The sequence below is a fragment of the Muntiacus reevesi genome, chromosome 2 (assembly GCF_963930625.1).
Source record: "Muntiacus reevesi chromosome 2, mMunRee1.1, whole genome shotgun sequence".
In the NCBI taxonomy this organism is placed as follows: domain Eukaryota; kingdom Metazoa; phylum Chordata; class Mammalia; order Artiodactyla; family Cervidae; genus Muntiacus; species Muntiacus reevesi.
The window spans coordinates 140,461,301-140,477,151 of record NC_089250.1 but is presented as its reverse complement, the minus strand read 5'-3'; the positions used below and the strand labels follow the sequence as shown (position 1 = coordinate 140,477,151).

Genomic DNA, 15,851 nt, shown 5'->3' with positions numbered 1-15,851 from the left:
TTAATGTTTACAGAGTGCTTACCCTGTGCTGGGCGCTGGGCTGATCTTTTGCTTTATATTAATTTCTGATTTGCTCTATTATCACTAGTACTTAACAACTTATAAAAGAGTTTAACATTATCTCTAAAAGAACAGTATTACGTATACAGTTAGCCTCAGAACTGTGTTAAGATGAAGGCACTGTCGCATTCAGTTCTCCTGACAATCCCATGAGGTTGGTACTGTAATTAACCTCATTTTTCAAATGAAGAAAGGAAGCTCAGAGAGCCTCAACAATTTACCCAAGGCCACACAACCAACCATAGAGCTAGGATTCAGACTCCTGAATCCCAGACTCTTTACCCTGGATGTTTCTGCCTTCTGCTTTACAAGCTCCTTAGTTTCTCTCAACAACCCTGTGAAATAGGAAGGGTAAGGATGTCTTTCGTTTCAGATAAAGAAGGGCAGTGGCACTAAGTCTGGCTGTATCATTCACTGGTCACAACAGACTTCAGAGATTAGCCTACTGCTGCTGCATACCGTTGTGCAAGCTGGGCACTGAAAAACTCTAGAGGGCGCCATTCACATGTGTAGCTTTGTAAATATGCATGTTTCTTCTGACAATTTTCTGGGAAATGGCAGTAAGGTGTTTTAAGGAGGAGATGCTTTTTGAAGTTGGTGAAAGGGAGCTATCCGGGCTAGTAACGAGGCTGGGTTAGCCTGGGCACCTGGTCACCATCATCCATGTGTTTCCAAAGCAGTGTGCCTCCTCTCAGCATCTGACACAAACAAGGACAACACCCTTGAAGGAACCTCAGCCAATAAATCCATGCTGACAAACAGTTCGAGTTTGAAGAAATAAGATTCAGAGGAAAACAGAAGCTTCTTTAAAAAACAAAAACAAAAACCTAATGAACTCTGGACCCAGTCCATAAATTGCACCGTACTTGGATGGCTCTAGAAAAATTTCAGCTTAATGTATCCCTGTGGATGTATTCTGCTCTGGAAATCTTTAGTGCACAAAGGTGTGAAGGAAGCTTTGTCAGCTTAGTAGACGAAACAACCTGGGAAGTTAATGAACCCAAACTGAGGTGAGATTAACAGATAATTGGCTTGAGGACATTTCCCAGGCCCTGAAATCTTTGGGAAAAAGGCAAAATTAAATTTCCCAAGCTGCATTCATGATGTATTGCTTCATCAGCTTTCCTACTTTTTATGAACGAAAGATGCCAGCCAATATTTTTGATAAGGGTAAGAAGTTCTAGTACTGAGATTGTGCGCTGAAATAATTCCAGCCCAAAGCAAACACACTTGACATTTAATTCAAGGTTAAGGACAATTAATTTCTATGTCATTTATCTTACAAAATCCTCTAATGATGTGTACCACTCAAAGCAACAGCTAGCTACATAGGAAAACAGAGTTGGGTGTTAGTAGGAGGGTGGAACATAAGCTAATGGAACAGATCACAGGTACCATGGTTGTGAATATCACATGGTGGGAGCTGGGGACTGCGGCTTGGCCAGCACTGGTCCCATGTCCGGCGTGATGCTAGGGGCTTTGCCAGCTTCATCTCACTGGATCCCTGCAACCCAGGGGGGTAGCGTTGTCTTTGCCTTAACTTTCCTGATGGAAAACTGAGTCTTAAAGGCCAGGGGAACTTGACGAAGATCACCTAGCTGGTCAGAGGCAGGGCAGGGGCTTGTGACCAGGTCTGGGATAAGCCAAACCTGTGCCCTTAGCCACCAGGCTGCTTTCTCTGCTTCAATGGTTCTCATACCTGCAGGGTTCTTTCAAACACAAATTGCTGGCCTCCACCCCCAGAGTTCCTGATTCAGTAGGTCTGGGGTGGGGTGGAGTGTTCACAGGTCTAACCTGGTAAGCAGGCAAGGCTGATGCTGCTGGTCAGGGGATCACATTTTGAAAATACCTATTCTAAAGGCATCTGTCTCAGCTGACCGTGTGCAAGTGGAATGCCCTGATTCAGAGATTTCTGGGCACTTTCTTCTCTCCTGTCCGCCATCTCCTCCTTCCCTGTCCATCCTCCCGCAACCACCACCCCCGCCATTGTCTCTCTCCTGGCCCCAGGTAGAGCTAGTCTACCTCTTATGGAAAGCTAAGGCCATCCCAGGGATGAAGGCAGCACTTACCCGGGAGCCAGTCCAGCCTAGCAGGGCAAAGGCACGGTTCTCGTAGGGGCACATGACCAGGTCCACACGGATGGCCTTCCAGGTCTTTCCTTCCTGCTGATTGGACTTACCACTGTCCACTCTCTGATGGTGCAATTTAAAAATCAGAAAGCATTTTTGAAAATGATCTAAAGTATCCACCTGCCTGCTTGGTAACTTGAACTTTTCAAATGTCGACTCCACAAGGTCATAATATAAGAGTAATCCCTGAAAATAAACAGAAAGACGTCAGGAAGAGTCCCTGATGCAGAGGGTCAGAGACTTTATACTGGGCTCTTAACGAATGCTTTTAAAGAAAGCTTTGCACATTTGAGGATATGGGTATGTCTGTCCTTGCATCGTGAGCCCAGCTGGTGACTCTAGCAGAGGAAGGCAAGGAGTGGGTGCATTACCCTCCTTCTGCAGCAGAGGAATTTAACGATTAGAGGGGCCACACCAAGGCCACTTCATGGCAAAGCTGCCAGAGAATCCATTCCCCAAACATCTGATCACAGACAGTGCTCAGAAACTTGCCTCACTCCCAAACCAACCTTGAACAAAAAGCCAAGCTGTTATATGCAGTTGTTTTGACTTAGTGTCCCTCCATACTATACTGATGACTAGGTCGACTTGGGCCCAAAGGATTGTGACTGGAGGCTCAGCCTGCTTTGGGGCCTGATGACTCACTCTTTCTAGCAAGCACTCTGGGATTGTTACTCTGCCTGCCTTGGAGACAGGGACAAAATTAGTGGCACATCTCTAAACGTTGCCTAGTCAGAAGGTCGCACCCAGCAATCTGCCACCCTCCAGCTTTTCTGCTCCTTTGGAATTCCTCACTGCACAGGGCAGATGTGGGGTAGGGAGAAGCAGAAATATGCAATTAACTGCTAAATCTGAGTTGTAACTAAAAGAACAAATAGCCTTAAAACAATCTAATCACAGCTATTAGGATGTAGGATTTGTTCTTGGGTTCTTTAGGTTCTGATCTTCTCAAATATTATCAGGAACATTTGAAAGGTTTGTTTCAGCACAGTTTTGGAGGCCCTGACCCCAGTGATTCATGGGCAGTGGGGGTGGGGGAACATCTCAGGTGGTGCTATTGCTAAAGAACCCAGTCACCAGTGCAGGACACATAAAGAGAGCAAGTTTGATCCCTGGGTCAGGAAGATCCTCTGGAAAAGGGCATGGCAACCCACTCTAGTATTCTTGCCTGGAGAATCCCCATGGACTGAGGAGCCTTGTGGGTTAGAGTCCATGGGGTCGCAAAGAGTCAGAGAGACTAAAGTGACTTAGCACACAGGGGTGTGGGGTGGGGTGGGGTGGGATGGGGTGGGGTGAGGTGGGGGTGGTGCATTTCTAGTAAGTTCCCAGGTATTGCTGATGCTCCTGATCCAGGGACCACACTTGGAGCAGGCCTGGTTCCCTTTACTGTTATTATTAGACACATTCACATCTCTTCTGCAATCCACCCCCACCCACAAGAGACATTATTTCCACTGGACTCAACACTTGGAGGAGGGGCTACTTTTCCTTTTGTGGATCTCAGCAGAGGGAGCACCCTGCCCTCAGGGCCTATTCCAGAAAAGGTGAGAGGAAGAATCAACCCATCTGCAGGGTGGAGCACTAATGTCAGGAAGAGCCTCTGGTGCAGGAGGTAACTGTTGCCCTAAACAAATCTGATAACCAGCTCTGGGGAAGACACAATTCTGCTTTCTAATGAAACTTACTAAGATTAGTCAGTGTAGCAGCCTTTCCTGGCTATTTAAATTATGTAAATTTGAAAAGGAAGCTTTTAAAATATCAACCAGTCTCACCTTGGAGCCAAATTTATAAAACAACCCTTCCCCCTTAAAAAAAAAATCACAAAGCTGGGTTCCTAAAAGTTGTAAACTGCGGGTGCACTGTGGCCACACAGTAGTCAGGCTTTGGCTGGTCATAGACAGAAGGGCCACCCACCAGGCATAAACCTGGACCACACTCAGTCAACCCTCCCCTCTTTGGGTTGAATTGCTGGCAGCCAGTGGAGCTTTCTGGATGGTACCCTCCCCCCAGGATCAGTATCTTCAAGGTCTTTTCCTCCCACAAGAGATCTTTCAACTGGTGGAAGACTCAAACTCATACCCATCCTTGGCTGTTCATTAGTTCTTCAGGTGTTTTAAAACATTGGTTGTGTATATGTGTGTTGTGTGAGTATGCGCTCAGAGTGTGCCTGTGAGACAGGCTGGGACCTGGGACCCTTTGCTGCACTGCTTGCGCCTGGACATACCTCTCCTATATAGGACTAAAAATAATTGCGTGCATGCACAGTTGGGCAGATTCTGGATCCAAAAGATACAAAGAGACTTTAAAAAAACACAACTGCCACTTTTAAGGAGCCTGGAGCTAAAGAGCAAAAGTAGGATACTGCTCAAGCCCCCTGCACACACCACCACCTAAGAGGTGAGCAAGCCACCTAAACCACCCCTTGAGCTTGACCTGGACACACCCCTACCCTCACACCACACAAGGAACAAGCTCACGCCCCCCTCAGGGAGTGAGCAAGTAAGGGAATTTGTTGTTTGTTCCTGATCCCCTGTACTGCTGCAGGGCCCCCGGTATAGCCTTGCCTACATTTCTTGTTTGGCCTTAATCAATTTCTATGGGTTAGGGAAGGCCAAGAACCCTAGTTGGTAACACTTGCATGAAATAGAATCAATTTAATCTGGAAAGTACAGATTTTTGTAAGAAAGGCAGCGGTGGGAGGTATTGGGAACAGGGAGTGAGGCAGAGGTGGAAATTAACCACCATGATTCACAGCTGAGGTGTTTGGGGAAGCCGTGGGGCTCGGGGCGGGGGGCAGGCAGGTAGTGCTGAGACATACACTGCCCCACCCCGTTTCCTCCCTGAGGTCCTGTTTGTCAGAGAGCCAAGGGGAGCAGCTGCCTGTGCTCTCGCCTGGGTCCCCTCACCCGGCACAGGCCTGGCCCTCTGCAGCATTCAATATGCGACTATGCAGGAGAGATCACAACAGCCACTGTTTTGTTGTTCGGTTGCTCAGTCGGGTCCGCCTCTTTGCGATCTCATGGACTGCAGCACACCAGACTTCCCTGCCCTTCACCATCTCCTGGAGCTTGCTCAAACTCCGGCCACTGTTTAAGCCACTGTACAATAGGCATTTATCAAGCGCTGTGCCAAGGGCCTTATCTAATGCTCTCAGTTAATCCTCTGACTAATGACAGAAGCTTGCTATCCCTGTTAAGGAAAGAGAAACTTGCACAGATAAAAGCATAGTTCCAGGTCATATAGCCAGTCAGTGGAAGAAGGGCTGTGCTTGAACAATCCCAAATCTAAAATCCCCCATGCTTAATGCCCGTCTCCACCCTCACCTGCCCATCTCTTTGCTTGGTGACCAGCAGGATGGCTGCCTGGTGACTAAAGAAAGACCAATGAAAAGGAGGCTCCTTGTCCCCCTCTCCCAACCCCACCCCACCTTGGGTTGGAACAGTCTCAGAGCATGGGGATGGTGGGGCCTCTATACCGAGGTCAAATTGGTCCACCCTTGCCGACTGAGAGGCCAGGCAGCCCCCTCTCTGTCCAGGCCATGGCTGACAGGGTGCATCAGAGTGATGTCTGTCCACGAGAGTTTCTTAGCTTTCCTGCTTGAGTGGAGCAGTGGGGCCAACCTCAGTGGAGCTAATGCTTCCGCATTCAGCCTTTCCCTGGCTCAGCCTATGATGTTCATTTTCAGGGTTCCTGGCCACCTGGATCCACTCTCCCGACAGATGGGGGGTGGGAGGATTGGCTCGTGGCTGAATTTGAATCTGGCTCCAAAGCTGGGTCTTTATGAGTAATTCTAGTGTTCCTGGCACCAGGGTTGTGTGTTTCTTATTCTCACTGTATCTGAAGTCTTCTCTCTCTGATATATCAGGGTGCTTTGTCCACACCCAGAAGATGCTAGATCACTCAGGAAAAATAAAGCTATGCCAGAAAAACACCAACCTCAGCCTCCTCAACCCAACCAGGCCTGTAGGTCCTTGGATAAGGGCCTTCTGGTCTGCTTGGGAAGCGAAGCTCTCATTGGAGTGGGGCAGGAATCAGGGACCTGCAGGCGGCCATGGCTGCAGGGTCATCCTTAGCTTTCTCCACTGGGCAATAGGTGGCCCATGGCAAGTCTGATCTCAGGGAGTGGGGGGCCCTGAGCCATGACCTCTGCTGGACCCAGCCTACCGGCATTAGCTTCCTTCTTCCCATCTCTCAGCACAAAGTCAAGGTGGTTATCAACCAACATATTGTTCAAGGCAGCAGGGACACCTCTTAGACTGGTTTTATCCCAGTCTGATCCCCACCCCGTAGCTTGCTCTGCCCGGCTCACCCCTCCCAGGACTTCGCAGCACATGCTCTTCACATTGTTTAGGGCTCTGAGCCATCTGCATGGCCTGCACAGAGAGTTGCCCTCTGCCTTTTGGTAACAGGACGCATGCATATACACAAGTTCATAATCTGGATTCAGGACCCAAAGCAGGTAAGTCTCACTGCATGTCACTGGTGCTGTGCAAACTATTGTAAACCACCGAGACTGGGTTAGATGCTCACGACACAATTACAAGATGGATAAGTGTGTCAAATTCAGCAGTACTCCTTTAATGCCTGAGTGTCCAAACATCTTTCTTCTTACCTTTTTTTCCCACAGGTTTATCACTTTAGGCAAAACTTGCTCTTCATCCTCTGCTGATCCTGGGCTGGTAATTAAAAAATCTACATCATGCCCGATCTTCTTACCCCTGATTTTAAAAAATAGCATAAGATGGAAATAAATTAGATTTTTAGCTCTCAAATTTTAAAAGTCACCTGTGTTTCTATACCCCATACTTCAGGTTTGTGACACAAAATGCTCATGAGATGCTTTTTAAACAAAAGATCCTTGTTTACATGACTCTACTCCTTACATAATAAATTTATGACACAGAAAAATTTTAAATCATATATAGTATGTATGTGATTGTATTGTTGTTGTTTCGTGCTGAGTCCTGTCTGTCTCTTTGAGACCCTAAGGACTGTAGCCTGCCAGTGGGATTTCCCAGGCAAGAATACTGGAGTGGGTTGGCATTTCCTTCTCTAGGAGATCTTCCCGACCCAGGGATTGAACCCACGTCTCTTGCACCTCATTGGCAGGTGCATTCTTTACCACGGAGCCACCGGGGGAGCCCATATGATTATATATGGGTGGGTAAAAACTGACAAAGATTATTTCGTCTCCATGCCCACATGTGCACACACACTCACATAGAGACAAGTGTGACAAGCAAACCAAGAACTATACTCGCATAATACAAGATAGGACTCTTGAAATTATGGCCTGGACTAAAGGCATCTTCTTGGATTCCGTGTTCTCTTCTCACTTTCTCTGTCACCTTCCACAGTCAACAGCCCCCATGTAAGAGGGCCACAAGGAGAGATGGAAGAGGGTGTGGGAGGGAAAGAGTCTCTGAAATGGAGGCTTCATTATCCAACAATTGCATACATCTCTGTGAAGAGTTCATTCATTCATTCACTGACTTCACCAATATTTCTCACATGCCTATTTTGTGCCAGGCACCACGCACTGGCTCTCATCAAGCACTAAGTCCTGAAAACATAGTGGGGAAAACATGCACAGAAGCAATACAAACAAATTACTTGACAGCTGTCCAAGGAGTGCTGAGGAGGGGTGTCTCACCCAGCATGGGGAGAAGGAAGGCTTTCTGGAGGAGGTGGCATCTGAATTGATGCTTAAAGGATGAGGAGAAGTGAGCCAGGTGACAAATTGAGGAAAACCAGTCCAAGCAGAAAGGTAGGACTGAGCAAAGTCACAGAGGAAAGAAAGAGCTCTGTGTGTACAGAGAATGGCAAGCCACTTTGGGTTGTTGGAGTGAAACATGAGCTGCGGGAGATGAGGCCGCAGAGACAGACCTCCAAACGCCTTTTGTGCCACAACTCCTGAGCATGGGGAGGCCCTGAAGGGGAGGCAAAAGCAGGTTTTATCATCATTTACCTGCGGAATCCTCCCGTCATGGTGATGAAGGCATCTGGCAGAAATGCCCACACGGCCTCTTTAACCAGCACACCAACCGCCTCTGCTTCGGCCCTGGTCACGCAGCTGACAAGGTCTTCATAATAGAGAAATCCTGAGAGGCCATAGACAGGTGAGTGGAGAAAGGGACACGCCCCATGTGAAATGACCAGCCCTCTGGGAGGGGACTTGGCCCTCACACACACCTGACGGGGCCACAGACATCAACCCCAAACGGTTCCACAGAGACTGGGTGATCTGTGTTCTCTTGGCTGTGAATTTTTCATGTGAACAATGGCTCCTATTTTCCTACAAATTCCTGACTGAGAAAGAGGCAATATTATATCCTAGAACCAAGCTATTCCAATCTGGCTTCCTACTGAAGAACCAGCCCTCTTGATCAATAAGCTCCAAAGATTTGGGATGGGAAGATTTGGGGTTGGAAGGTGATAGATGAATTAAAGAACTAAAGTCAAGAATAGGAAGAGAGTAGATTTGCATCTGAGGAGAGTTAGGAAATGTCACTGGTGGTCTGGTTTATTGCTTCTTTGCCTGACCATCACAGATTAATGAGAGCTCCGACAGAGTGGTTATGATGAAGAGATGTTTTAATGACTTGTTTATCCCCACAGATCCACAGAGGAAGGCATAGAGTGGAGGAGTAACGGAGATGAGAGCTGTATCTCCAAGAACTGGGATGAAGCATAGTAGGGGTGGGGAGCAGGGCGCAGGGGAGACCCATAGAGTCTTAGAGCCAGCTAATGGTCCTTCCATACAAGGCTCTGCTCTCTTCTCTAGGATCCCCAGAGGAGTGTTCCAACTCTGCCAGAATCTTTCTAACAATGAGAGGCTTTGGGTACCTACAGAGACTGCCCATTTCCTAATTGTAAGGTCTCTGGGGGGGGCAGTTTATTATCTTTTTTCTAGCTTTATTGAGGTATAGTTGACAAACACTGTATAAATTTAAGGTGTACAACCTGAAGTTTTGATATATGTGAAATGGTTAACTGTCGACTAATTAGCCTACAATGGAGTGTTTTTCAGCTTTAAAAAAGAAGACAATCTTGTCATTTGCAACAAGGATGAACTAGAGGGCATTTGCTAAGTGAAATAAACCAGACTGAAAGACAAGCAGGCTACAGTCCATAGGGTAGCAAAGAGTCGGACATGACTGAAGCAACTTAGTACACACACACACACACACACACACACACAATGTCTGTTAGAAGCAGAGTAGAATTGCGATTACTAGGGGCTGGAAGGTGGGGGAAATGGATAGATGTGTGTCAGAGGGCACAGGATGAATAAGTTCTGCAAATCTAGCATATAGCATAGTGACTACAGTTAATAACACTGTACAGTATACATCAACACAGTCATAGAATTCCCTAGTCATCTTTCATAAAGTTGCTAACCTCTAAAAGATTGCTAATAAGTTTTATAAGATGCCACATAAGAACTAAAGGAATCTAAAGGAAAAAAAAGACCCATATTCTTATTCTGGACTCCTGAAAGTTCATGCTTGATAAGCACTGATGTGAACCACCAAAAAATGCTTTCTTTGTTTCCTCCTGCTTGTTTCTTTCCATCACTTAAACAGAAGAGAGCAGGTTTTCTTTTCATTGTTGCTGTTCTTTTCTGGCCTGCTTTTGTAGAAGATCCCCTTTTTTTAATATTATTAAAAATGTTGATGACTTCCGCATTCTTTATAACTCAGAAGCCACAGTCCTCAGAACTGTGGCTATGACTTCCTTTCAAATCCCAATAATATTATATTCTACTGCATATTAAAAATAAATGTTTTTTAAAAAGTAAATACTTAAAAGATGTACATTTTTTTACCTTGGTTCCAGACATTTTGTCATTAAAAAAAAAAAAAAGACAAGAACCCTGTATAAATGGAAGTAACTAAGTCATCTTCAACCTCCTGGAAGCCTTGTCTTTCAGATATCTCTCTCTACTCTCTTCTAGGTTAACACGTCCTGGCTGGGCAGACAAACCCATGTCTAGGTTTCCACAGTTTCCCCTATATGTCCTGGTGTTTTACAGTTTCTGAAACTGATCCCTATTTGTGCCAAGCAACAAGTCTAGTTTGTTCAAATATTATTTACTCCCCAGTTCTCTATGTCAACTTTCTGACCTGGATTCCTTACCCATGCCTTTTACCCAGCTCGGACCCAAACATCTGGAAGGGTCAGTTCAGTAAGAACAGATCAATGGTGCAACCAGTTTTGACATCTGGATAAAGAAATGACAACAGCCACCCGACAGGGCCTATTTGCTCTGTGCCAAGCTAATTGTTTTGCCTCCAAGATCTGATCTATTTCCTACTTACGTACTGATGTATAGATGAGGTAATGAAAGCTCAAAGATTTTAAATAACTGTCTCAAGATCACACAGTTGGAGAGTGCAAGAGCCAGGATTTGGATCCAGGTCTATCTGATTCCAAAAGCTTGGGCTTTTAGCCATAGCATGAAGAGAGGCCAAGCAAGTGACCAAATCACCAAGACTGGAGGTGACGTATGAAATACAGCTGACAGATCTTTACCACGACCTGACCAGCCCATGGCAATTATGGGAGATCTTTAGGAGAGACAATTCACCTGCTTTCTGCATTTTTGTGAATGTCAGGGTTTTGTCCGACATTATTTTACTCAGAGATCTGAACCCCATCCTGAACCATCTCTCAGATGTCTTCAGTCCCACTCCAAAAACAGAAGTAAAGAGCTGAAACAAAGGGAAAGATGTGCCTTTAGTTTCTAAAACAGTCATTATGACAACAAAGTGATACTTTTCAAGGTCAAGCAATTAATAAAAAGCATAAACAAATCTCTGACTTAGTGTCTCCTGAATATGACAAGCAGGGGGCAATGGTAATTTTTCAGAGGCGTTTCTATCTCAGGACATATGGTATAACTAAAGGAAGCAGAAGTCGGAAGCAGCTTCTGGAACTACCCAGGGATTCTGTATTTCCAATAAGGATTGCCTTCACTGTCAGTGCATGACAACAGGTATCCATACCCACACCCGTCCTCTGCCAAAGGTCTGTCACACACATTCATGCATGTTCACCCTCACAATTTAATGAGGGATGCACATGTAGGTTGCATAAATTCCCCACCATCACACAACTGGTAAGCGGCAGAGCCCAGACTCAACCCAGTCTGTCTGTACTCTGAGCCTGGGCTTCTGCTCTCAACTACCTTTGAGGCATGAGTATCACTTCTGAACCAAAGGGATTGGTAGGAGTCTCTGCCTACTGCAACTCAGAGATAGGGAACACTGGGAGGTAATAAATCCTGCTTCAGAGTAGACAAGATGCAATGAGGAGTTTTCCAGCACAGGTTGATTCTCTAAGAGCAGGTTTGCTTTGTCTCAGTCCTAGTGTACCCAGGAGTGACAACCTCTAGGAGATAAGGTCATTTATATTGCCAAGCTTACGGTAGCAGGGCAATAAGCTCAAGCACCTGTATTTATTCAGGCATTTGCTTCCTAGATCACTGCTATAGACTGAGTTGTGACCCTTCCTCCCAAATTCATATGTTGAAATCCTAACCTCCAATATGATGGTATCTGGAGATGGAGTTTGGGGGAGGTAATTAGGTTAAATGAAGTCATGAGGGTGGGGTCTTCCTGCTGGGATTAGTGCCTTTATAAGAAGAGACCAGAGAATTTGCTCTCTCCTTGTGTGTGTCTTATGAGGGGATGTTGAGAAGGAGGCTGTCTGTAAACCAAGAAGACAGCCCTAAGCAGAGCCCAGTCATGCCAGCACCTTGATCTCAGACTTCCAGCCTTTAAAACTACGAAAAAAAAATCATGTGTTAAGTCCCACAGTCTGTGGCTTTATGTTATGGCACCTCAAGCTGATCAGTATAACTACTTGGAATAATAGGATCAACTGAAAACCCATTTTTTATAAATACATGTACAAATCACTTACTTTGAAGGACTGATATCGTTCATCATTTAACACAGCTTTAACTTCAGAACTTTCTCCATCTTCAATAATTTCCTGCATGGACGTTTGAAAAGCATTTTACACTAGTGATGTTAATCGCAATCTGAGATTTTCAAATGCCCAGATATAGTAGCTTAATTTTTCACTAAATATACCTATGGCATAAAGGATGTTTTCTTAGCTGATCTAGAGAAAACAAGACAGTTAAAATCTCGGGTTATTATATTTCCAAGGACCTCTTTATAATCCTCAGGGAGGAAGGTACAGAATGATTGGAACACCAAACGAAAATGTTCACTGACAAAGGGGTGTCTAAATATTTGAGATGATTTTCTTTTTATTGGATATGAACTAGTTGAAACAAGAGGACTTTTCATCTGATTGGGTTAACTTTGGACCTATTGAAAAGATAATTCAAGTTCAAGTCCTTATGATGTCTAGCTCAGAGCCACCCGTGCATGCTAAGTAACTTCAGACATGTCCAACTCTTTGCGACCCCGTCAACTATGGCCTGCCCAGCTCCACTGGCCATGGAATTTTCCAGGCAAGAATATTGGAGTGGGTTGCCATTTCCTTCTCCAAGGGTTCTTCTCAACCCAGGGATCAAATCCACGTTTCCTGTGTCTTCTACATTGGTAGGTGGATTCTTTACCATTGTGCCAACTGGGAAGCCCCAGAGCCATCCAACCTCCTCTAAATGGAGTTAGGATTAATTTTCCTCCCTTGAATAATTTGCCTTGCATCTGACTACACTGAAACTTCCTCTTGGATGACCAATTTGCCTTGCCAGGGAACCCTTAAACATTATTTAATAACTAACTATCCCTGGCTCTCCTCTTAGAACACACAGGTAGAAATACAGAATCAGCTCCACTATCCCTCATACCCACTACTATTCTGGAGGGCAATGGCTGCTGAATGGAATTGAGGTTTTTCACACAGCCTGTGTTTTAACTCATAGCATCCCCTCCTGTTGAGCTTTTAGGTCATTAGAGACTTTCACTGTGATTAATAATGCAGGAGAGTTATTTTCTCACTAGCTGGCCCCACATAGCTCCAGGTGAGATAATATTGGGGTATGAATGATACATATACATGTGTAGCTATTTATGTAATATATATATATATATATATTATATATATATATATATATATAATTTAAATTAGAAATGAAAATAAGTAATGAATACCACATCTATATAGTTAACAGGAAAATTTATTAACTGCATCTCTCTCCCTCCCTTGGTAGCTACCTATTAGGAGCTGGAACGAATCACCTTTCACCCTTACCTCTATGATACACTTCACCTTGTCCCCCAGGCAGGGAATTCCTTCTGTGTCCTTCATACTGATGATTGTGAATGGCAGAGATTTAAGTACAGAAGCTGCTCTCATAAATGTCACATAAGAGTCTTCATTTTCTTTAAACTCAGAATTTTCAGCCAGTATCTCAAAGGCATCCTAAAGAATAAAACCAGATGAGCAAAATGCAGTCTGTTTCCTAGCCCCTAGCCTCCAAGCCAGCAGTCCCTTGCAAATGCCTCTTGCTCTCTGTTAAATATTAGAATGCCTCGTGACTGTTTCCTCAAAGGTCAGGATTGGATGTCCTATACTTTTTCACTCCTCCCTGGTTGGATGAGGGGAGTTGAGCTGAAAAGACAGACCACAGCATGCTTCGTAAGGAAACTTGGAATTCTCTGCCATTAGATATTCAGGAATGATTTAACTGAAAAATGACTTCTTGCTTACTGCATCTTCCTAGTTATCACTTGACAAGATCCTTCCCTGTTTGCTGACTTTCCTTCCCACCAGCCTGTGGCCAGGAGTCTGCCTGGATCACTGGAAAATCCTATCTCTTAACTTGTTGGTGAAACAGTCAGCACTTAGTATAGACTTGTTGAGTGAATGGGTATGATCAGAAGTAGCACAAACCCGCAGGCAGGGTTATTTAAGGTAGGGGGTTATTTAAGGTAGGGCATGTTTGCATTTCTGGCAGAGGAGGAAGTAGCTACAGCTGTGTGGCTTGATCCTCAGGGTGCCCAGTAGCTGCAATTTCCTGGTCTTCCTTGCACACCTGGGGCTAGAATTTTAGAAAGGAGAAGTTCTGTATTCAATCTACTAATGCATGTTTTATCCATTTGACTACTGGTTGTAGGCTGGAAGATAAGCAGTTATGGTTTTGTTCAGGTCATTTTGAAGAATAATTATGAAACTTCAGGGCTGAATGGGGTTTTAGAGATGATCTACCTAATTTTTTATTAAGCAGATGAGGAAACAGGCTCAGAGATAGGAACTGACTTGCCCAAGATAGTTAATATCAGGCTGAACCCAGGTCTGCTGACTCTCAATCTTATGTCTTCCCAACAAAGCTGTTTATGCACAAAGCTATTTCTATGCAATTTGCTCTTACTATGTAGTGGACTAATTACAGTATGTATTTAGTTATTCAGAATATTTGCCTTTGATAAGTGTTGCATCCATTAATGACAACTCCCAATAAATTGTAGGTTACTTTCTCTAAAGAATATGCTCTAAATATGTTATCTATTTCCGTAATAGAAGGAGACCCATTCTTGACAGAAAGAGGAACCAGAGATCATGTTAGGGGAGTGGGTAAGAATGGGGGAAACCTTCCTAGATTTTCAAGAAAATTCATAATTTAATTGGAGATCCACAGAAAGAAGCAGCAAGCCTTACGTTTGCTACAGGTGTTGTTGTAAAGCTCCATTACCGTGAATATGTGGTTATAGTTGTTTAAGGTGGTTCTTCTCTGACACGCGTACTGGGAGATCTTTTTTACAGCAAGTAGCGGAGTCTTCTGGAAGTCTGGGTTTGGGGTAGCTGAATAGTCTGTTCTCACCTAAACAAATGTATAAGCATCTATTTTAAATAAAAAATAGCAATAGATGTGTATGAAGAAAAATAAGAGGCAGTTCAATGGTAATTGTCTCTGGAAAGAGAATAATACTATCGAGGCTCAAGTTTTATGTTATATGCATTTCTAACATTTGAAATTGCTATAATTAACATGTATTATTTTTGTGATCTGAAAAAGTAACATGAAAAAGAACTACCGATTAAACATCATTTTCCTTTTCTGTGAACTTACATAGTTAGGATCCATTGGTGAAGGGTTTGGAACTAAGAGTTTAATTTTTTTCTTTATAAATGATCATGGTAAGAAAAAAAATAAGAACCTTCTACTTTTCTGGCTGCTAGAACATCAAGACTTCAATATTTTGAATTATTTTCGTATAGACTTGTTTGTAAAAATAGCTACCATTTATTAAGTGCATATATAGATCAGGCTCAATCTTAAGCACTTTACATGTGTGTTATTCTAATCCTCATAAGCCATCTTACAAGATAGGCAGGCAATACTGTTCTCATAACATAAAGAAAGAAACCGAAGCTCAGAAGAGCTAAGTGACTTGCCAAAGTTCACACAGGGAGCAAGCAGGGAACCTGGGGTTTAACTCAAGTCTGTTGAGTCTATAGTCCACATACAACCACTTTCAGGACACTTACAACAAGCTGGTGTTTTCCTGTAATCTCCACTGGTTTTCCTGCTCCCATACTTTCGATCAGCCAGGAGACATCAAGGAGTTCTAGCTGTGAGCTGGCTCTTATGTTTTGTACCTGAAGCCACTCGAGAACCTCTGAACCAGAGTTGTTTTCTGCTACAACGTGGGTGACAGAAGCACTGCAGAATAAGAC

The 15,851-nt window shown here is 44.3% G+C and overlaps 1 protein-coding gene across 1 annotated transcript in view; it reads right to left on the bottom strand.

Annotated features, from left to right (window-relative positions):
• The window catches only part of DNTT (DNA nucleotidylexotransferase), a 31,602-nt gene that overhangs the window by 5,498 nt on the left and 10,253 nt on the right, over nucleotides 1-15,851 (bottom strand). Inside the window, exons 2-9 of the mRNA XM_065920054.1 lie at nucleotides 15,663-15,837; nucleotides 14,866-14,994; nucleotides 13,425-13,595; nucleotides 12,117-12,188; nucleotides 10,780-10,903; nucleotides 8,158-8,290; nucleotides 6,802-6,907; nucleotides 2,130-2,375 (exon numbers count right to left, since the gene is read on the bottom strand). Of these exons, the coding sequence (XP_065776126.1) occupies nucleotides 2,130-2,375; nucleotides 6,802-6,907; nucleotides 8,158-8,290; nucleotides 10,780-10,903; nucleotides 12,117-12,188; nucleotides 13,425-13,595; nucleotides 14,866-14,994; nucleotides 15,663-15,837 (1,156 nt within the window). The remainder of the gene's footprint in view (nucleotides 1-2,129; nucleotides 2,376-6,801; nucleotides 6,908-8,157; nucleotides 8,291-10,779; nucleotides 10,904-12,116; nucleotides 12,189-13,424; nucleotides 13,596-14,865; nucleotides 14,995-15,662; nucleotides 15,838-15,851) is intronic.